At 36.7% G+C, this 22,172-nt stretch overlaps 3 protein-coding genes across 4 annotated transcripts; 1 reads left to right on the top strand and 2 right to left on the bottom strand.

Moving 5' to 3' along the window:
* Positions 1-1,365: 1,365 nt before the first annotated feature.
* On the bottom strand, positions 1,366-1,994 carry LOC137734254 (putative uncharacterized mitochondrial protein AtMg00280). The gene is given in 2 exon segments (XM_068473550.1): positions 1,366-1,608; positions 1,968-1,994. Coding segments are annotated over 2 exon segments (270 nt in total).
* Positions 1,995-11,383: 9,389 nt separating this feature from the next.
* On the top strand, positions 11,384-13,189 carry LOC137733754 (nucleoside diphosphate kinase 1). The gene is made up of 4 exons (XM_068472934.1): positions 11,384-11,532; positions 11,877-11,925; positions 12,448-12,679; positions 12,850-13,189. The coding sequence occupies exons 1-4, from the start codon at positions 11,482-11,484 to the stop codon at positions 12,962-12,964; spliced, it is 447 nt and encodes a 148-aa protein (XP_068329035.1). The 5' UTR covers positions 11,384-11,481; the 3' UTR covers positions 12,965-13,189.
* Positions 13,190-14,802: 1,613 nt separating this feature from the next.
* On the bottom strand, positions 14,803-19,769 carry LOC137733556 (uncharacterized). 2 transcript variants are annotated; one of them, XM_068472694.1, is made up of 9 exons: positions 19,116-19,769; positions 18,034-18,143; positions 17,661-17,729; positions 17,411-17,526; positions 17,250-17,304; positions 16,523-16,643; positions 15,980-16,027; positions 15,811-15,905; positions 14,803-15,461 (listed from the first exon to the last, which is right to left on the bottom strand). In XM_068472694.1, exons 1-9 carry the CDS (start codon positions 19,213-19,215, stop codon positions 15,360-15,362), a joined length of 816 nt encoding a protein of 271 aa, XP_068328795.1. In that variant the 5' UTR covers positions 19,216-19,769; the 3' UTR covers positions 14,803-15,359. The 2 variants fall into 2 exon arrangements, with proteins under 2 accessions (XP_068328795.1, XP_068328796.1); XM_068472695.1 differs by lacking the exon at positions 19,116-19,769 and adding an exon at positions 18,833-18,965.
* Positions 19,770-22,172: the final 2,403 nt, after the last annotated feature.

Here is a 22,172-nt window from a genome sequence, read left to right as displayed (position 1 = left end):
AACACTACCGCGGGCTTTTCATTAAAACTCTTTTTTTTTTAAAAAAAAAACAAATAATGTATTACATTAGGTGGTAATATGTATCATTTCACATAATGTACGAGAAATTTGGACAAGAACAACTTGTATGGGAATGATCATGTCATGCAGCAGTACGACTATGTTTAACTCCTTGCTATATACTTTCGTTTGGTTCTATATTACTTCTTTATCATTTTCTAATGAAATAATTTCATAATTACGAAAACATGGCATAACCAAAACGGTCTAGTTAGAATTCGATGTTGAGAATGAATCACATATTAATGGGAGGAAGAACTTTGTATGGGCTTATGAGAGCATTGCCAATGGAGATCTCTATTTAGGGACTCCCAACACCACATTTGAGTACTTATTTAAGAACTTAAAGGGAATCTTTGTGCCCCTAAAGGAATATTGCCTCCAATGGGAGAGTCCTTATAGTAGACTCCCTAAATTTGAGGTTTTTACGATTTTATGTGATAATTTGATTAGATACATATTTTTTGTTTATGTTAACATTTTTTTAATTCATTTAATGTTGCGTTGTCGTAAAATATTTTTGTAGGGACTTTTAATAGGGACCATTGATTTAGAATATGTTGAAAAGAAAAAAGAAATAAATAAAAGCATTTGCTGACTCTAGGACCCCCGCTTGTAGCTACCTGGCGAGTCCAACAGCAACCAAGAGTGGGAGGCGAGTGAACTCTAGCTGCACGACAGCAATCAAGGTTGTGAACCCTATTTTCCACTCAAGGCAGTGTCCTTATACAGTCCTTATATGTGGGTATATACACTATGTATCCAGTGAGTTTCTATACTAAGGACTCACTTTCTGATCCATTGGAGATTAAACTTGTACCTATATTTGTTTTACACCCATTTTATAAGGTGGTTGTCCCTATTGAGGGATAGAACTAGAGATGCTCTAAGTAAGTTGGGCTAACTATTGCCCATGCACATTGCCAAGTGGTTTTATGGTAGAATCTCAAGCTATAGGGGAGCTTGTATAATTGTAACTCAATGACATTAGTTCTCTTCTCAACCTTTAAAAAGGTACCAATAAACTGCACTTTTCTAGTGATAATTTTTTAAATAATAACTAATATCTTATCATTAAATACTTCTGTCCAGTGATATTGTTCTTCACTTGTAAGTGAAAAAAAGTAGTAGTAATAATAGTAATAATAATAATAATAATAATAATAATAATAATGATGATGATGATGATAATGATGATGATGATGGATTACATTAAGTGGTAGAATGTATCATTTCACATATTGTACGAGAATCATTTGAACAAGAAAAACTTGTATGGGAATGATCATGTGATATTTTATCATCTCAAAGCATTACGATTGGAACCCCCAATTCTCTAGCAAATACAACTCTTTTGATCATCTCTTCACATGTACATGCAGTAGAGTTTAAGTAATGCCCTTTGATTTCACCTGTTTTAGCCTGTGCTTAATAAATTGCTTCGGCACAAAATAAGAAACGGTCACTTCAACACATAAATGGTTGGGAATTAACATTCTCATTTGAAAGGTATGCACCAATACATTTCACTTTCCTAGTGATAATAATCTTTTTAATATTAAATAATGTATTACATTAAGTGGTAAAATGTGTCATTTCACATATAGGTTGTGTTATCCACACATTTTTTTTTTTTTTTACTTCTCACACACCCTTTGTTAATTTTGTCTTTTGATCTTCTTTAATTTAGTTACTGACAGCCGCAAATTAAGATGGTGTGTAGAAAATAAAAAAGGGTGTGTAGATAGCACACCCCTTTCACATATTGTGCAAGAATCATTTGGATGGAGAAAAAAAAAACTTTGTATAGGAATTGTGGAGATATAAGTTAACCACATCCAATAGGAGAAGGACATGTGGACTTTCACCTTAATGTGACGGTTTAGTCATTAACGTTGTGAACATACCACATGGTACCTCAAATGGCCTGACATTGTGCCCCTAGGTTCGGGTGATATCTCAATATTGCCACCTTGCCACCATGTTGTACCCGACCCAAGGTGGCAAGAAGTCAACTCTTTGAAGTCTTATTTGGGTGTTCTACGCTACGACGCAGTTATCTATTAGATACCTCTGGAACTACTCGTGAGCTATCTATGGAGATTGATCTGCATCACACTACTAGAACATAACGGTCTGCCTAGTATAGCCTGCAACATCCCTCCTAGCTGCCTACGATGGATCACTTCTATAAATAGCCAAGTCCAACAAGGAAATTGGTAATTGCCACTTACTACTCAAAATTCTCTCCGACTTAGGCATTGGAGGCCCTTTGGCGGACATCCTCTCCCTTTTTCTCGGGTGTTAAGTTAACGGTATCTCTTATTTTGTAGGTGGAGTTTCGTCAATTCAGCTTTGGACGAAATTTGTATCCACAAGCCTAATCATGTTGTGCAGCAGTACCATGTTGAATAGAGAGACACAACTTTCATTTTGCATAGCAGAGTGATACAACTAGGTACATACCCCATCTTCCAACTGGATTGTCGCCCAGCATTATCTTATGTCATAAACAACGCCACACAAGTCGGCCTACTGGGGAAAAGCTAGCTAGCTACTTCAATCTTTCCTCCTTGCTATACAACTTTCATTGTTGGCTTTATATAACTTCTTTATCATTCTCTAAGATAGCATTTTGCTAATGAAATAATTTCATAACTTATGAAAACATGGCATATTCAAAAAGGTCTAGAATTTGAAACGGGTGGGTGCATCCATATATACATAACGTTCTTCTCTCTTTCTTTAAACCTTCCAATGGGTTACTGCGGAATTATGGTCAAAAATAGCTGCAATGATTGAAATACACGGTAACAGATAGAAATTTGTAGAAACTCTTCCTTTAATTGTTTGCCAAGGGTTTTTTCATCTCTTAAGGTCAAGATATACGGAGAAGACAGGATGAGTGGAATTCACTCTAGGCTAGCCGAGTCACTAAAGTCAAGCTTAAAAGTTTAGCACTTGTAAGCAGAAAGTTTTAGATTCAACTATCGTGAATGGACAATTTGATATCAAATTATTATGATAGTGTGGCTTAACCAAGTCTTTACCCCTTTGTGTGTGTATACATACAATTGTATTAATAAAATTGAAAGTAATAAGGTAGTGTTGATAATGTAATTAAATTGCTAAGGGAGAGCAGAAATTTTCAAAGAAGTGGATTAATGTTCTTTTAGTTCGCTGAAAAATAAAAATAATTCAGAATTTTTTCGGACTTGAAAGATGCAATTAACAAAGACGAGGGCTAGACAAATATGGCCTTTGTGTTTCTTGCTAGCCATTAAAGGGAAGGAACAACATATTTGATAGCTATTATACATAAGTGTGCTAGAATGAAAAAACCTAAATTTTTGTCCTGTAAATAACATTTTGGACCAAGTTTGCACAGGGGTCTGAGGCAGCTATAACATGTAGCTCCGCCCAAGTAAATTGCACCCGGAATATGTTGAGAAATTTTGAAAAGTGGAAGCCAAAATTTGGGCGCCTTAACTTTTAGTCTTCTTTTTTTTTCGACATTTAGATCCATGCAAAGGAGTTCTACATATTACTAAAAGACAGTGTGTTGCTAGCTTTGATTAAGAGCATCAAATTTCTATATACTTATGTTTATTTTTATTTCATAATTCTAATTTGATTCGTTCAACTTAAAGATCATAATTTTTTTAAGAATTGTTATTGGTATTCTAAAAATCTCATTTTGCATTTCAAACTTGCTATAATTAGAAAGAAAAATACAATTATGAAGAGTGTAGAATGTGTTTTTTTAGTGCTAATAACAGTTCATTTTTTTTTATACAGACTTTTTTTTTTTTTTTTTAATTTGTGTAGAACAAAAGGATCTCTTTAGAGCCCTTTTCTAGTAGTGCCTTTTGTCTTTCTTACATGTATGCGTTCATATTTGGTGCTGGTGGGTTTTACATTTTGGGGATTTTGTTTTGATTTAGGGTGGCGGGTTTACATCACTTAGTGTGATGGGTTTATTTTCTTCTTCACCATTTTATTCCACTTTTTTTTTTCACTTCCCAATTGATGGCTGGAAGAAGAAATGGACAAGGGTTTTTAACTTTTATTTTTTATTGCTTTTCAAGAATAACACAAGGAGATGGTAGATTTCACAATTAGTTAGAGAGATGAACTCTTGCGTTGATAAACGTTAATTTTGATCTAATAGCTGTGAAAATCAATAAAAACTATAGCAGTACATAAACATGTCCTCTGTCATTTTTTTTTCTTACAATTAAAATGTAAAAAATCATGTAAGTGTTGCAATAACTAATTCTGAGAGTGGGTGAGAGAGAGGGATGACAAAAAGAGAGAGAAGGGCTCACGTGTATGAGAATTGTATGTTCACCCCCTAACTTTGCACCTTTATTTATACTAATTATGATAACCTTTCTTGTCTTACAAGTAATACAAAGCTAATGAGGATTTGATCTACAAATCCTATTAGGAATTCACTTTAAGTTTGCACATTCATGTTCTTAAATAAACACACTAATTACAACACCCCCCCCCCCAAATAAGTGTACAAATAAAGAAGTAGTCGCATCAAGTCTTTATGATTAGGATATATAGGTTGTTGTTGTCAATCTTCGGCAGGTACAATAGTACTAACACGAGTCTCTTAGTATAGGTGCATATAAAAAAAATCTCACAAAACCTGGCTATGGCAAACTCAGTGGAACAAACTCATAGTCTAAGGAGAAATTGAGTTAATGCAGAATGTCGATGGTTCACATCTTTAGGATGATCATCAATGCAAACAAGGGTATGACCAACCCAGAGTAGATGCCACATCAAAACCTTGTTAGTTTAGCATAAACCCAACGAGAAAAAATGCTCCTAATCGTAGAAAAAAGAGAGTATATTAAGATCATATGAGTATACTTCAGGATACTTTCCTGAGTTCGAGAAAACTCTCAAATTCCTTAAACAACCTTCTGAAAAAGTAAACTTCGACGTGACCTCGTGAAGAGGTCGGAAAGATTGTCTTGGGATTAAATCTGCTTCACTTCAATCTCCTGATGCTCTTGTTGCTATGAGTGAAGAAAATTTTCGACGCAATATGCTTGGGATTGCCACCTTTGATGTATAATTTCTTTAACTAGTTGATACATGCAACGTTGTCTTATAATTGTTGAAACACCACGATGGAAGAAAAACCACATGACGTTCTAATGTGATCATTCACACCCCTCGACCAAAAGCATTTACACGATGCTTCATGCAGGACTAAAATCTCAACATGATTCGAAAATGTAGCAACCAACTCTTGTTTGGTTGATCTCCAAGATATTACAGTATCTCCAATGGTAAAGACATAACCCATTTGAGGACATGGCCTTGTGCAGGTTAGAAATAACTAGCGTCAGCGTAACTAACAAGGAGAACATCATTTTGAGGATTAGGGGTTGGATCCGCTTGACAATGTGTAAGGATAGAATAAGCCTATATCCATAGTACCCTTAACACAAGATGTCTTTAATACCTATCCAGTGTTTGCATGTGAGAGCATTATTGTAACTTGCCAAAAGATTCACAGCGAATGAGATGTCTAGTCTAGTGCATTGAGTCAAGTATGGTGGAGATTTAGTTTGGGTGCCAACTTTATCGTAGAGACGATGGTGAATTCTGCGAACTCGATGAGGGTGTGGAAAACCTTGGGTTGGTCTAAATTAGGTGAGATTCTCCAAGAATTTCTCAGAGTTTGATTATCAGAGACAATCACCATCACGAGATGACGGTGAGGCGTCATGGTGAACTGGTCTCTATGGCCCAGGGGAGTATCTAGATTTCTAGTGAATGAGATGAGGTGACTGTAGCGGCTAGAGGTTAGGGACAACGTCAAACAACATGAAGTACCAGTCGGGGAAGGTTTTGGGTGATCAGGCTCGCAGCTCGAACGCAGGCACAACTCTAAGTTACAACTTCTGCGATTTAGGGTTTTGAAATCCTTTTATTTTATTTTCTTTTATTTTTTGATATAGCCACACATATACACCAACATATAACATGCATATAGCATAGAACAATATCATAGTATTCATGAAATAAAATAAATTGAAACCAAATAGATTAGGATTTAGCATGGTTTCCTTTAGGATCATCTCCTTCTCACATAATGTGTAACTAACTTTGAGAGTGGGTGAGAGAGAGGGTGATAATGAGAGAGAAAATGGCTCAGGTGTATGAGAATTGTATATTCATCCTATGGCCTTATACCTTTATTTATAATAATCATGATGGGCTCTCTTATTTTACAAGTAATAAAAAGCTTATGAAGACTTGATCTCCAAATCCTATTGGGATTCTACTTTAAGTTTACACAATCACATTCTTAAATAAACACACTAATTACAACATGAAGCTTTTTTTTTTGTCAAGTGTTAGCGTTACTTGGTTAAATTGTTAGTTGTTACAGGCAGGGGATTGGAGATAGGTTGTAGGCATCCTTACTTTTCACCACTGTATTAAAACGTCATCTACTGAAGAAAAAAAACACAAAGTTAAGTAGTAGGTAAACTCATGAGCGATGTTCAAATAAATAAATAAATAATCTGGAGTAACTTGCATGCTTGTAAGTTAAAATACCCTAACATACATATCAATGAATAAAATCTCATATATTTTGTTGGTTATTATGGAACATTTTCCGTGCAAGTGATCATGTCATGTGTAATTATCAACATCCATTAACCACATTGGAATTTGACTCAATCTGTTTTCTTTCTTTTTAATTTTTATTTTTGAAATTCTTGCCATGTATGTGAGGGGACATGATCTGGCTAACCATATTGCAATTTGCAGTGCACCCCATTGTGGAGGTCAAAGACTGAAGGTGGTGTAATTGTAGTACTACTGATACGATAGTGGAAAGGCTGGTGCTGCTTTTTCGTGGTGATGTTAATGTTACATATATACAAGGAAGAATTATATTTTTAGCTTTTGCAAGCAAACCATACTTCCTAGACTTGGATATGGCATGCGCCAACAACAATTTTTTTCTGTCTTAGGGAATGATTTATGCACATTTTCTAGTCACTCTCGTGAAGCTGTTTACTAACTATCGAGAATTAGAGTAGAAATGGCGTGGATTCTCGTCATTGGTTACTGACTGTATTAAATCAGAATCCAAACTTTATACAAAGTCGCCTTTGCTTGATTATATATATATATATGTATGTATGTATGTATTTTGTTTTACTTAATTAGAATGGAGGAGAGGTTGCGTCGAACAGTTCAATAAACATTTTTTTACTTAAATCCAGACGAGTTACGTGACACCAGACGGAGAAAAGGGACAAATAAGGTCAAGGCTACAGGTTGTGGCGGCGATGGGATAAAATGTGGAAGACCACTTATTCTTTCACTATGCCACTCAACAAGTTTTGTTATTCTGTCAAGAAGCTATCTAACTAAGGATTTGGAGTATGGCGTGATGTTATATGTTTTTTAGGGTGTACAGTATTGATGGGTTACTGCAAATACTTGTTTTCTTTTTCTTAAAAAGAAAATCAGCTGGTGACGTCAGTCTATCTTTCTAGGGGCTGAGAAGACTAATAAGGACATTTTAGCCTCTTTATGGCCATCATCGTGCGATTTACCAGCGTCAAGAATCGAACCCTATACATGTTGTAAAGAATATGGGCCTGAAATTCATCTTCAATCATTCTTACATGTTTTTAGATATTTCCATTGTCGATTTGAGGGAATTCCATTACAAATTTTGCTTCTTTGCGTCCAATTAAATAGAGGGGAAGTCATAGGTTGATTGCATTCCCTTTTTTTCATTCTCATTATGGATAAGTAAACATGAAAGAAAATGTGCAAAAGGTGATAAAGAGTGTGTAGAAATTTAAATTTATTTTCTTATATATAAACTCTTCACATTTTTTCGTTGATAAACTATAAGATAATTTAGACTGAGTGTACCTGTTACCACATATGCTAACATATATTTAAACTTGAGTGCAAAGAGAGACAAATAGAGAAAATGGGTTGTCACCATGAGGAGCAGCACATGACTAGGTGAGATACCAGTCTGGTTGGAACCATCCAAGGTGAAGAAATATTGTTATTGAAATCGATTTCCATAAACTGAAGCAACCAGCACAAATGATATATACATTTGGTGAAATTGCAATGAGAAAATGATCAGTTACTTCCATTCAGTTTACCGAAAGGAAGAGGAGCCGACATCTTTCATGATTTCTATATACAAGATTCAAAAGTGTAATTAGTAATCCTCCCAAAAAGATTACAGTTCGAAGCAATGAGAGAGAGAGAGAGAGAGAGAGATGCAGTAAATGTGCTGAATTCCATGCAACAATCATGGCCCTTTCAATCAATTTCTGGAGTCTTTCAAATCTAATGATGATAAGATTGGATGGAGGCATCGGATATTTTGGCGGGTCCTCTTCTGTCTCCAAAGCCCGTCGTCACCCTCCTCATCCTTTTGTTTTTAATTTCTCAAAACATCGTCCCTACATCCTTCCTGCAGGTGAGACTCAACTATCCCCCACCAACTATTTGCTCGAGAAAATTTTGTGTTGTCTCCTACTTTTTCCATGAAACTATCAAATGATCTATGGATTGCATCGTGGTTAGTGTACTGTACATATAGTAGTAATATCATTTAGAAATTCAAAAGAATTATGTATATATGTGTGTGTATATACATGTTCTATTTGTTGGTCACTATATATTACAAAATTTGGTAACATTTTGCTAGACTATTTGAAAAGTATGGCATAAACATTATGCTATACTATTTGGTAAAAGAACACGTACCTAAAAGGTAATGGATTAATTATGTGGGTTCCATCAAGTTTGTGTATGAAATACCTGGAAAATGAAGTATCTCATTAACATAGGAAGGTTTTTTATTCCATATTCAATCGCCAGTTCTTTACATCCCCATTCCTTCTAATTCCTCATTCTTTGGTATTCCCATGCTATGTAAGTAAACATATGCCCTAAATGGATCAGGAGGCATTCATGAAACCAAGGGTCTTTTAAAGCTCCTATAGTAAGTTTAGATCTCTTATGAACTTATTAGGTGGCTTTTGGCAGAGTTTAAACTCCCATTTTGTGTCGTTGCGGGTGGCTTTTGACAGAGTTTACTAACCCTCCATCGGAATTAGCCGACATGTGGTTCCGTTCTCGGACTAGTTTGGACTAGTTTGGTTTATTTTGGTTTAGCTTAGTTTAATTTAGTTTTCCTTGGTTTAGTTATGTTGGCTCGCCTAGCAAGTGTTGTGGCTAGGGGTGGGCACGGGCTGGATCGAGCCCAAATTTGAAGGGACAGGGCGAGGCGTGTATTGAAATTTCTCAAGTTGGAACCAGGCATAACTCGGCCTGTTTGAGTCGGGTCCACGAGTCCAACAGAACAGAATGACGTCATTCAAGTCGTCTTCCTCTAACATCGCAAAACCCAGATGCCCAACGACAAGACTGTCAGCCACGGACGACGATGCCTTCAACACCGTCTTTTCTATGTCCGATGACTAAAAGCATGTCCCTCGCGCCATCATTGTCACCATCTTCGTCAATTTAGAGCCCACCGTCTTCTCTGATCTAGAGCCATGCGCCATCTTCGTCCATCAGAGTGAGATTTCAACAAAATCAAGGGAAAGACTGAGAGCAGATTACGGTAAAAAATGGAGGGATTTGAAGAAGTTTGGTGACATTGGAATGGTTTCTGGACTTGCAGAGAAAGAGAGAAATGAGAGACGTATGAACTTGGTAGGTTTAGGTTTGGGATCGAAGAAAGGAGAAGGCTTTGGAAGCCTGGGAAGGTTTCGAAATGAGAGAGAAAGAGGGCCGAGAGGAAGTTGCCAATTCAATTTCCTTCATTCAATTTCATTTTGTATTATTATTGTAGAAACGGCCCAATTTCATTGTATTATTATTATAGGAATAGGGTCATCCATTCATTCAAATAGGTGGGTTTCTATTTTCCTAGCAGTGCCCATCCATTGCATTATAGAAACGGGCCGGTCCCAGGTCCCGTGGGTCTGAAGATTTGGACCCGCCCTTCCTGGCCCCGTTTATTCAAAAAAAAAAAAAAAAATTGGCCCACGTACCCGTCCCGAATTGTGATTATCCACCCCGACTCGCGAGTCCTCTACCCGTTTGCCCACCTTTAGTTGTGGCCACACTGCAATGTTGGCTGGATATGGTTTTTGAATTGAGCGATGTGTTATGTGGTCTCATCTACCTACGATAACTTTATATGATCTCATTTTCACGATGACTTTATGTGGCCTCGCTATTTGGTAATGACCTTTTGCAGTTGCCGATACAAATATGGTATACCTGTCATCTTATGACAGTTTTGTGTGGGTGGCGTGTGAAGTTTTCGTACATGTGGTAGCCGTCTAGGGATTTACTATTGTTGTCTTGTTTGTGCAAATTCACCTCCAGACATTTTCTTGGTCACTAGAGTTTTATACCCAATTGGCACGTATGTATTATTTCAGATGATTCATGAAATACCAATATATTTTTGCTTGTAGGAAAAAAAAAAAAGTTATTGGGACGTAAGGAGGAACTTATATAAATTTTATGGTAATAACCATTAACTAATAACTAATGTATAATACTTTTCTCATTTTCAGTAAGAAGGAAAGTCATCATTTCTCACTAACTTGACATCATTTTACAATACAAGCGTCGTAGTCTGAATTTTTCGTTCTCTTTATCTAGAAAAAAAAAAAAAAACAAACAAACAAATTTAGTGGCGAGAGGGAGAGGGGAGGGCTGACGAAGGTGGTGGACTTAAGTTTTGTAATAGGAGACGCAGTGGTGAATGTGCTGGACTTCGCAAGTGTGAAGCTTGATTAGAGCGATAGGGCTTCTTGTTCCTCTTGTTTGCTATTTAAGTAGTCGTTCTCCTTCGCAATCTTCACCTTACTTTCTACTCCTTCGTGGTTGGAAAAAGTGTCATGGATATTGTTATCGTTGATATGCAACCGATATTTGATAGATTTTGTTGATATGACGTCAGTATTTGATATCGATACTACATTTTGTTAACACGAAATCGATATTCAGTACAAATTTCGTTGTTCACGTCGGTTCGAATCGCTTCTATTTGTAGCGGGTCCCTTCCTTGTGTTTGAAATGAAATGCCAAACTCCTCCCACAAACAAGCCCAATGTACCAAATCAAGCCCAAAGTAAATACAATGTCCAGCCCATAATGAAGGCCCAACTTCTATAGTCAAAAGAAGAAAACCACAATGCAAAAGAAAATTAAATTAAAAATTCGTTGGCGAATATTCTAGAGCAACTGGAATTAGGGTTTGCTTGTCGGCTACCGTATATATAATGCCTCCTTCCCTCAGCCTTTCAGTCTCGCAGCATCTCCATACTCAGAAGTACAACTATACTGCTCATTTGAATTTCATCATCCCCAAAAATGGAGCAAACTTTCATCATGATCAAGCCTGATGGTGTCCAAAGGGGCCTGGTAAATTTCTTCTAAATGCTTATATATTTTCTTGTCTTGTTATTTAAATTTTGTAGCTTTACTGCAAACTAGTGAGAATCTGATGTGGGTTTTATTGGGTTTAAGTAAATGCATGGTTTTGTGTATGAATTTCATGGAAAGTGTTTAAGGTTACGGTGTTTGGATGGTGGGAAAATTTGGGAAGGGAAAATATGGGGTTTCTGGTGGGGTGATTGAAGAACTCGTGAAATTGGATGAATCTGTGTTGGGGCTGCAAGTTTCTATTTACCTGCATGGATTTTATCATTTGGAGTAATTATTTCAAATTAATTGAATTTTTTTTAAGAGGTTTATGTTTGTTCTAGGTTGGTGACATCATTAGCAGGTTTGAGAAGAAGGGCTTCTATTTGAAAGGTAATTCTCAATGATAAATTGATCTTATAATATTTTTTGAATTGTGATAAATTTAATTTGTTTCAAATGTATTCTGACGAAAGACATGGCACAAAACCGAGGCTCTATGCTTCATATAGCCGACCCCACTTAGTGGGATAACGCTTTGTTATTGTTGTATTTAGCACATGCCTTTGTTTTGTAATGATTATCGACTCAACAAATTACTAGCTAAATTTACCCCGGCTAGAACTTGGTTGAATTTGCCTTTACTTTTTCGCTGTTTATCTTTGAACATTGGAGAAAAGATCCCAAATTTAAATAATATTAACAAAAGTTTGAGTCTTCTTATACTACTTGTCATTTAGATTCTATCTGGTACTCTGCTAATATGCTTGTGTAAGCCATGTGAGTCGCATTCTAGATTTGTTTAGGGTGCGTATCTTGTAATTTATCTAGCCGGCCCCACTTAGTGGGAAAAGGCTTTGTTGTTGTTTTGCGTAGCTTGTAATTTATGCTAAGTTTTTAGCTGAATATGTTCAGGTATGAAGTTCATCAATGTGGATCGTCCTTTTGCTGAGAAGCACTACGAGGACTTGTCTGCAAAGCCCTTCTTCAGTGGATTGGTTGATTACATTATCTCAGGTCCCGTTGTTGCTATGATCTGGGAGGGTAAGAATGTTATTCTTACCGGCCGAAAGATCATTGGTGCCACCAACCCAGCAGAATCTGCCCCCGGAACCATCCGTGGTGATTATGCAATTGAGATTGGCAGGTAATTTGACAGTTCGAATTATGGCGAACATTAATATTCTAGTCTTTCCAGGTTTTGTGTAGTTTGTTTGCATCTCATGTGATCAGTTTAAAATTTTAAGAACCCTCGGTTTCTTATGCATTTGTTGTGCGATGGTAGTTTGACTCGGACGAAATTTTATTGGCTGACAGGAACATCATTCATGGAAGTGACTCAGCCGAGGGTGCAAGGAAGGAGATTGCACTGTGGTTCCCCGATGGCCCTGCGAACTGGCAGAGCAGCGTCCACCACTGGATCTATGAGTAAAGGATGTCCGATTAATCCACCGGCTGCCGCCCATTGTCATATTTTACTTTCCGACTAGTCTTCTAATGAACTTGTTACGTTTTGACTTATAGTTTGAGTGTGGTAATACCTATTTCTTTGGAACCTTGGGATGCCAGAGAGATTTAAGGTTATTGTAGTGCTTGCTAAGAACTGCTGGGTTTCTATGTGTGCCCTTTCAAATCAAGTTTCATATCTGAGTGTTTATTTTGTGTGTTGGTTGAATTCTTTCTAAAGTTTTGCTCGTCATAAACTTATGTGGATGGAGGGATTTACAATCTGAGTTTCCAGAAATAAAAAAATTACTTTGAATGACACTGCCCGTTGCCACTTAATCTGCCACTGCTACCGCTGTAGCCACCGGCTCTACTCCTTACCATCGTCGTCACCACCACCATTGTCAAAACCAGCTGCCGCCACCTTAATGATCAACCACCACACCACCCCCGCCGCCAAACTCTCACCTTCATTGTTGCCCTACAACTTTGCCTTGGTCATCGCGGCCATTATACTTTTATATTAGGCAATGAGTGGTGATGACGTTGTAGCTCAATTAGACGACGTAGCTCAATTAGACACCCAATCCCAAAATAGTTTGAATAGCAATATAAGCAAAATTATTTTATTTGGAATTCCAAAATGAAAGAATTTCCTATTGTCATTTGAAAATGGTACTTTACTACAGTGGCAAAAAATACCTTATTGATTCTCCTTTTTCTAACAACTAATTATTAAACATTTAAAATAAAATTTATCTCGTCAAACCCTAATGTTTCCCTCCAATTCCAAATAGTTTGTGATTAAGGAGTTTTGCCGTGTTAATGATTTTGGTAGTCGTTTGTCAGAGGTATCGAGAATCCACTAGGGATTAGTTTGATGCGTTGTAAAAGTTTAACGTATTGCGTGTGAGAACATCTAACCTTGGCATAAGGTAGTTTCTGATTTTTTTAGACTCGTAGAGATTGTTGCTTTCTTTGCCAAGGTGTTGGCTGCCAATGGATGATTCGTGAGGCATCACTTTCAGTTACCCAAAAATCCCCCCTTTCTATTTTATTGGTATACACGAAAGGAATAGTATTCTCCTTCGCTTAAAGAGAAAATACATTATTTCTTATATTCTATGGCGAGATCTAATCATCATACAGAGTGTGAAGCTAAAAATAATTCAAAATACATTATTTCATGTATCCTATATTCTCACGTTTCTCCCTTGTCATCTCCAAGGTTAATGTGCCATGAGTTGCAAAGCTGTCGGTTTCTTTTCCAAGCTTGGCAATGGACTCAGTAGTGAGGCATCTCTTTCAATTACCCATATTCTCTTCACTAATAAGGGGGAATATTTCTTCTACGGTAGTGCTATTTACACTCATTTTTATCTAGCTAAAAAGAAAAAAATGGATGTGTGGATAGTCTACCTTTTCTGTTATCCATTGACAAGGTCTCATCATCTTACTAGTCTGATAAAACGTCATTTCAAAAGGTCGGGAATGTTTTCTTTACGCATTAACGCTCAAGCGATAACCAGTTAATAAGGTAATACGATGCCAAGCATTCATTTTTGCATACTCCACAATGTAATCTCATTTTTCAAGTCCTTATTCAAAAGCTCATTCCTCCAATAATTCGGCCAAGTTGGACAGTTTCATAGGTTATAAGAGTGTCCGTCCATTTATATGGTCATACGTAGACATTTTTCCATTTAAATGTATTTTTTAAGGAATACCTAAAAGATAAACGCTTTGGTTCAAAACTAGGTCCAACCATTTTCGCAAACTTAGTTTCGAGTCAATTTGCACAATGGAATAAGTACAGTTTGGACCAATCGGCAAATGAAGACTTCCTTTCGTACAAGGACATTTTCCAAAGGTATTTTGGAAAACAAGACCAACTCTACATATTTCCGAACGACAACAAACCTTTATCTTCAAACGGGGCTTTCAAGCCCCCCTGCAACTGATGACCATCATCAGTTATCAAACAATAATATTCCAGAAAGCAATCAAACGTTAAAAATCCAAACAGAATCCCATTCGACATTCCCAGACGCGGTACCAAACATACCTCTATCTATGTATTTAACATCCCGTGGCCATGGGAGTACTGAGAAGGATGCTCCGGTCTTACCCCAGATGTACGAGATTTATACTCCGCATTTCAAACCTGAATCACATCGCGCTTGTTCCAGCCTCTTAACCCGAGAAACTAAAAACCAAAACCCTTTCCAAGAACCATTGACAATATGCTGATTTGCTGCAAGAAAATTTCGGGAGCATCGTGTCATGTACAAACACCGTCTAGTTAGAAATAACAGTGCTGCCGATGATCATGTAACTAGTTGTGATGGACTATTACATAGACTCTACGACAAGCTTCTACACTATCGGGAAAGAAGGCCATATGAGGGCAAGTCTTCCAGCCGTGTTACGTCTTCAAGCAAAAGTTCTTTTTCCAACTGCCGGCGTGTGGCCTTCATCACTGTCTGTTAAGAACACAACAGACCAAGGACAAAATATTAGCACAAGAAACTAACAAATCAAACGTGTGAAACATAATAGACTTCGTCCCGAACCAAAATTCTCTATCCACCTCCACATAGAAGTGTGAAACTTCTACAAGGAGCAATCTGTAACCACAACACCGCTTTTATATACAAAATTCACCCCCAGACTCAGGACACATGATGACTGATGAGGTTTTCTGTTACCCACACGTTAATGTCATTACTTTCACAGCATTTGGGAAACTACGGTTGACTAGAAGGTTATAAAATATACAAAAGGATTAGCCACAAATGCAGATAAAGGGAGGACTTCTTGAGAAATACGTACATTGAAATCCATATAGGATGCACGCATAGAAAGCCACTGATGGTCCATTAGCTTGAATGTGATGCAATAGATAAGATCGAATGCTGATTCATTTTCTGTCAAATGAAAAGAAAAAAACATTATTACATTGAACAAAATACATGAAACAGCACATTCAAGCTGAAATTACCTGCAAGAAACTTCAAGAAAGTAGCTCCCACCAGTGTTCGTGGTTTGACTGCACATAAACAACACTGTCAACTGACAAAAAAACGTATAAAATAAACACAAAAGCTATACTCTAGAAGAATATTCACTACCACTATACTTCCTATTCCTCAAAGGTTTTGCGTTAATCAACTTACAATTACATCTATCACTAATAAGTAGGGCAAACTTCACATAGCATTTAACTAAACCCTAAACCCTGATGCCTTGTTCTCAATTTAGGTATGGTTAACATTCTAGCAAGTTCTTACAGTGACCATGTACAAACCAATATCACGAAATACATTTGAATGCTCAAAACTTTAATTGACAAGTCAGCTACAATGCACTCAAAAGAACAAGAAATCAATTTTTGAGTGGGTATAGTGCACTGTAGCTGATTTAACAACTCAAAATGTACAGAAAATCACAATATTACAAATAATTTTTATTGTCGGGAAATGCAAATATTCCTGAAAACTATAAGAATGTAAATGAACAAGAAAGAACAAGAAGAAATACCAACCAGCTTCAAGATCGAGCATTTGAATGAGCATGAATGTGATATTCACACCAGCAACCGCAAATGGGTATTCCCACACTGACCTATCACCTTCTTGCTTTCGAAGAAGATCCTGGAAAGATTTCTACAATGAAAGTATTTACTTTCAATGAGACACAAGTAGCTTATAAGATAGACCTAATGTAGTTCCCTATTGGGCAGCAACTTTATGATAACCAAAAAGAACTTACACCACACATGCAAGAATAGCCAAATAGAGATGCATATTACTGTGTACTCACACCCACAGAGGAATGATGCCGGACAAAGGAAGCAAAAGATGTGGTAGCATATAAACGGCGAGAGCATTTTTTGTCACAAGCACAACAGAAATAAACCTAGAAGTACATGAGATAACGCAAGGGGAAAATGCACAGGAACTTAAAGCAACACTTCACAATTTATCAGCCACTGCATGTATATTGTCCATGGTATATGAAAATAAATTTGTATTCAAGTTACCTTGACTTCTGTCTCTTATGATTTCAAGACAACATACATATATGTTTTTACAAATGTCAAGTCTGGGATGTGTGGCAGTTCTTAATGCTGTTGATCACATTGACTTCAACAAATGGTCAGAGTGATCAATAGCATTATGATGTTAAATCTGGCAGGTGAAAACTGTATGGTGTACATAAATGTGTATACCAGAACGAGAGAGAGAGAGAGAGAGAGAGAGAGGTCATACAGGGAAACTCCTAGCAAAGAACAACAAATTCTCCAATGAAATAAAACCACCACCCCTGCAGAAAATTCAACTAACAGTTGGTAACGAAAGAAGTAAAAAGAGAAACAAAAAAGCTAGCAACAAATGAGGTGTCCAAATGACGATGGAGATATTAGAATTACCTAAAGTCTGTTGATGGATCTTTCCCTTGCCAACCCATTTCTTTCCATTGCTCAGATATTAAACCACAAAGTTCTTCTTCGGGAAAGGCAGCACTCCACAAGGCCCTCAAAGCTTCCTAGAGTAAACCAGAGAAGAAGATCTAAGTATGTTGCTGAACTATGTGTACAAATTCAGAATGAAAAATTCATGCATATCCACCCCAAACACAATTAGGTTTACTGTAACTGGAATCTGTGGACTAATATATACCTGATGCTCAGGAACTGAACTGTCATAGGAAACATCTATACGGCTCTGGAGTCTAATCAAGCATTCCTCCTGACAAAACCAAGGCATACATAATCAACACATTCCTCCCAAGAAAAATAAACACAGAAATCTATAGAGGTTAAAATTATAATTCAGCTCTATGCATAACTAGTCCATGTGCGATAAACAAACAAGAGCATAAAAAGGAGTCAAAAAATGGGAAACTGGAAGTATTGCACTCAGGAGATTTCAGTATTTAAGTAAACCACTGGAGAACAAGAATTCCCCTTGCAGAAGTGAAAACTAAGCACTTAAAGACAACACTGGCACATATAATGGACAAACACAGTTTATACAATTGCAAGCATGTTACCTGGACAGGGGTTAAATCAAAGGAAGGACGAGGATCACTCTCTCTTCTCTGTGCACACACACAAGAAAGACCTCGGCCGAGCCATGCTGCTGATCCTGCTACAACTTCCGCTGTAACAAAATAAAACTCCCAATGATTAAGAACATGGTTTTCCAAATCCTCAAAGGAAAGCTGTATGAACTGCAAAATGATTACATAAAAGCTGTATGTACTATACAAACAACGTGCAATAACCGAAAATGGTTTTAAAGATTTCTCGAAGATGACAGATGTTAAGATCCGTAAGTGTTTCATTCAAGCCACCACCATAGATTTTGCATAATGGAGCAGCAAAACTCGTAGATTTTGCACAGTGGAGCAGCTAAACTGCTGCAATTACAATAAACCACGCAACCTACTTTAAAGATAGTAGAGCCCCCACATTTCACAGTAAAAGGAAGTTCAAAGAAACTAGCCCAACGACTTATAAAAGTGAAAGTGCAAAATAATAAATAGCTAATTAAAGTAAATTCAAATAAAATATGAACACAGACAATTAAAGTTCCACAGTCAAAATTGATAAAATAAACATGTAGCTCTTTTCTTCAAATTTTGCATACATTTTCCCATCACTTTCAGCTAGAAAGCTCCAAATAATCGAAAATCGAAGTCCGAATACAAATTTACACCAATTGTTCAAAATAAAGGTGAAATCAACTAAAATAAGCATTCAGAAATCGAAAATGTGACGAATCAAAGTTTCAATCGAACAAAAATTTGCATATAAAATTAGAGATGAAAATCTAACTGACTCACGCACCAAAGCAATCTATAATATTGGAGAACATCAAATTAGCGATAATTTAAGCAATACTACGGGCTCAATCAATCTCAATAGCAGATCTAAGCTCCGAAAAATATTCTAAAAAAATGGAGAAATGCTGAAGGAGGGAGGGAGGGAGGGAGGGGGGGGGGGAAGAGAGAGAGAGAGAGATAGAGAAAGTTCGCTTTCTAAGAGAGAGAGAGAGAGAGAGAGAATAGGAAAGCAAACATAAATAGAAAAAAAGCGAAGCAAAATAGAAGAGAGAAAAAAAGTTGACTACCAGAAGTTGAATGGCAGGTGTTGCCGCCGCGGTCGAGACCTTGAGAAATCCTCCGAACGGCGACGAATGAGCCTCCTCCTCTATCGTCCATGGTACTCATCTAGTACACCATAACCTCAATCCAGAATCCGCAATCAGATCAATCACCACAGGTCCTAGGGCTTTTCCCTCTCTCACTCTCGCCAGAAATTTTGAGCGAACCGGAAATGCGGCGCGAACCGGCACTGGACCGCCGAAATGGAAGAAGGAGGAGGAGTTTCTGGTTCTTCGCCGGTGAAAGACGAAGAAGCTTGATCGGAGACGGAAGTGAAGAAGAAGAGGAGCGAAAGAAACGGAGGCGGAAGCGGAGGCAGAGAAGAGAGAGAGAAAGAAGTGGTTCCTGGAGGAATGGGAGAATCTTGGGAGGAAAGCTAGGGTTTCTGGAAGATCTGGGAGTCGGATTCCATCGCAAAGTCGGTTACGAAGCTTTCTCTATCCTGCTCTCTCCCTCTCTCTCTCTTTCCTGTATATGGAGTTGTGAGCATATGTGGTGTGATGGCTCTGGCGTCGTTTTGTTTGTTCGGATACAGAGAGAGGAATCGGAGGTTACAAAATGAGCACTGGAAATATTAGTTAATTTTTTTGAATTTAAAAACATAATTATGATTAATTAATTAGGTAAAGCTCTCGGTATCTCTCTCTCTGTCTCCGTCTTATATTCTTGAAATCGGAAATATTGATAAGAAAAATGAAACGGGGGATGATATTTGAGGGCGACAGGGTGGCTAAGTATTTACGGGTAAAGTAGTGTTGATTAACGTTTTTTATTCATGACATATTATTCGGTTTACAAATTAATTTTAAAAATTAATTTTTCTAGCATTATTAAATATATATTCCAACAGAACAAAAGTAAATATTTGTAGGACCATATTTTTTTAGAACTGGAATAAGACGACGGAATATAAATACCTTAGAAACCCAATCATGGGCTCAACAGCTCTTATCAGATTTAGCTGCACACATGGACCAACGATGCCACTATATCGTGTTTTCCATAAAGGTAGGCAAATTCCACCGACTTCACTGAGATTGATCATTCTTAATCAGCAAGATCCGAAAACCTGATCTAATTCCCATCAGGGATCATATATGGAAGACCTTGCATAAGCAATGAACTTCGAAAAGCCATTTCCAACTCCGGTGAGGAGTAAGGATGATACGGAAAGCTCTATCGATAAGCTCATGACAACATGGGTCAAGAATCCTGAACGTCGATTTTGTAATTCTCGCTTTTTGGTTTGCTGGGAACTCTTGGTCTAGATATATCTCCCTCCACCAGGTGGATATCACTTTGTTGAGGAGAACATTTGTGGTTGTGGTCACTCTTTTTTTAGGATGAGGTCTCGATGCAATTAGAAGTGAACCGTCTAATTTTTAAACCTTAGATTATTGTATCTTCCGATGTTGGACTACTCTTCAAATCATTCTTGACTTCTATAGAACCAACTTACGCTAGCAAGTTAGTAGTTCTAGGCTTGTCATTCAATTTTCATTTTGATATAGCTTTCTTCAAGTTTATCATTGTGTTTATGTTTGAATTATTTTAGTTTTTCAACCCTTTTTTATCATCGCTTTCCTTATTCTAGGCTTGTTATCTAATTTTCTTGGTGAGTACTTGTTTTCTAGCTTTTTTAGATCCTCACGTGCAGTGAATTTTTAAGGTTAATAAATGGATAACATAAATTGACCAACATGAATTGAGTAACGTGAAACATGTGTAAATTTTTAGCTATACACATCACAATTTGGCTATAATACCAGGAAAGAAGTTTGACCTATTAAAAAGTGAGGAAATATCACATGGGGTGTAGCCAAGCATGGTATCATGGCATGATGGATCGAATTCATTTCTGAAGAGTCCCTACCAGCCTAACATCATTTGGTACATTGATTATCAAACCTAAAGGTCCACAGGCATCGCATGGGTCTCCAACAAAGTTTATGTGCTACTTTATATAGTGGGTGTGTTAACAAGTAGCGTGTTTGAAAGTATGTCTAAAATGATTGAAATTTTTATTTGATGAAAATGTTTTTAGAATTAATTAATCCTAGTAAAAAACGTTTGAAGTTTTTACCACGAGATACTTCTTTTAAAATGTACTTTAAGTGTTTTTAGTATTTAAAAGTATTTTTTTTTGTCAAATGATAGATTTTGTTATATTAGATATTAGATTAGTCATTGATGGGGTTCGAACCCACGCCGTAATGCAAATGATCAACCCCTTTCCATCACTGTGGTAAAGGGCCAAAAATATTTTCAGTCATTTTAAAAACACTTCCGAACGAGTTCTTATAACTATTATGTTGTTAAGCTTGATATTTATTGACATATTGACATATTTATTGACATGTTCTTTTTTAAAAGACTAATTACATGACGAAGAACGCAAAACTAATTATTAAACTAAATCTACACTACCGTTTCAACAAATTTTTTTTATTAAATGGTGTGCGTGCACAGCGTGGTGAGAAAACAAAACTAATCTGAATCATATACTTAGAAAACTGAACGAGATATTTGAAGACATCAATCAAGATTCTAACAATAACATTTAAAAAATAATTAATATATGGGATTTGTTTAATTAAAAATTAATATATTTTAATTTACACTTGAGAAAGGGATATGATTAACCCTGAAAGTTGTGGATTAAAAGAGGAAGACAGTAAACGAATTATACGCTCGTATTTCACATGGCATGTCCTGAGTTTGATTCCTATGATGAATCACATGATGATGGTCAGGAGAAGGTTGAAATGTCTCTGTATTCTTCTTGACATCTGGAAAGGTAAACTGTCGTGGCGAAGACACCAACTGAAGTTAAAAAAAAAAAAAAACAAAAAAAAAGACAAAAAAACAAACAAACATACCACATGCACATGTTTTTTGTTTGATCACATGCATATTTTGTAGATATTATACTCTAAAATATAATCTCACCATTCACAAATATTACAACACATCGATTATAATATTACATGACGATATATGCAAATATCATTGTAAAATCTTTT

This window comes from Pyrus communis, chromosome 5 (assembly GCF_963583255.1).
Source record: "Pyrus communis chromosome 5, drPyrComm1.1, whole genome shotgun sequence".
In the NCBI taxonomy this organism is placed as follows: domain Eukaryota; kingdom Viridiplantae; phylum Streptophyta; class Magnoliopsida; order Rosales; family Rosaceae; genus Pyrus; species Pyrus communis.
This window is presented reverse-complemented; position numbering and strand designations above follow the sequence as displayed.

Coding starts and splice junctions, on each gene's coding strand:
- LOC137733754 (XM_068472934.1), top strand. CDS start 11,482: ATGGAGCAAACTTTCATCATGATCAAGCCTGATGGTGTCCAAAGGGGC. Junction 11,533..11,876: donor ATGGTGTCCAAAGGGGCCTG/GTAAATTTCTTC, acceptor TGTTTGTTCTAG/GTTGGTGACATCATTAGCAG. Junction 12,680..12,849: donor TATGCAATTGAGATTGGCAG/GTAATTTGACAG, acceptor ATTGGCTGACAG/GAACATCATTCATGGAAGTG.
- LOC137733556 (XM_068472694.1), bottom strand. CDS start 19,215: ATGAGTACCATGGACGATAGAGGAGGAGGCTCATTCGTCGCCGTTCGG. Junction 18,144..19,115: donor CACCTGCCATTCAACTTCTG/GTAGTCAACTTT, acceptor ATTTTGTTACAG/CGGAAGTTGTAGCAGGATCA. Junction 17,730..18,033: donor TTGATTTAACCCCTGTCCAG/GTAACATGCTTG, acceptor TGGTTTTGTCAG/GAGGAATGCTTGATTAGACT.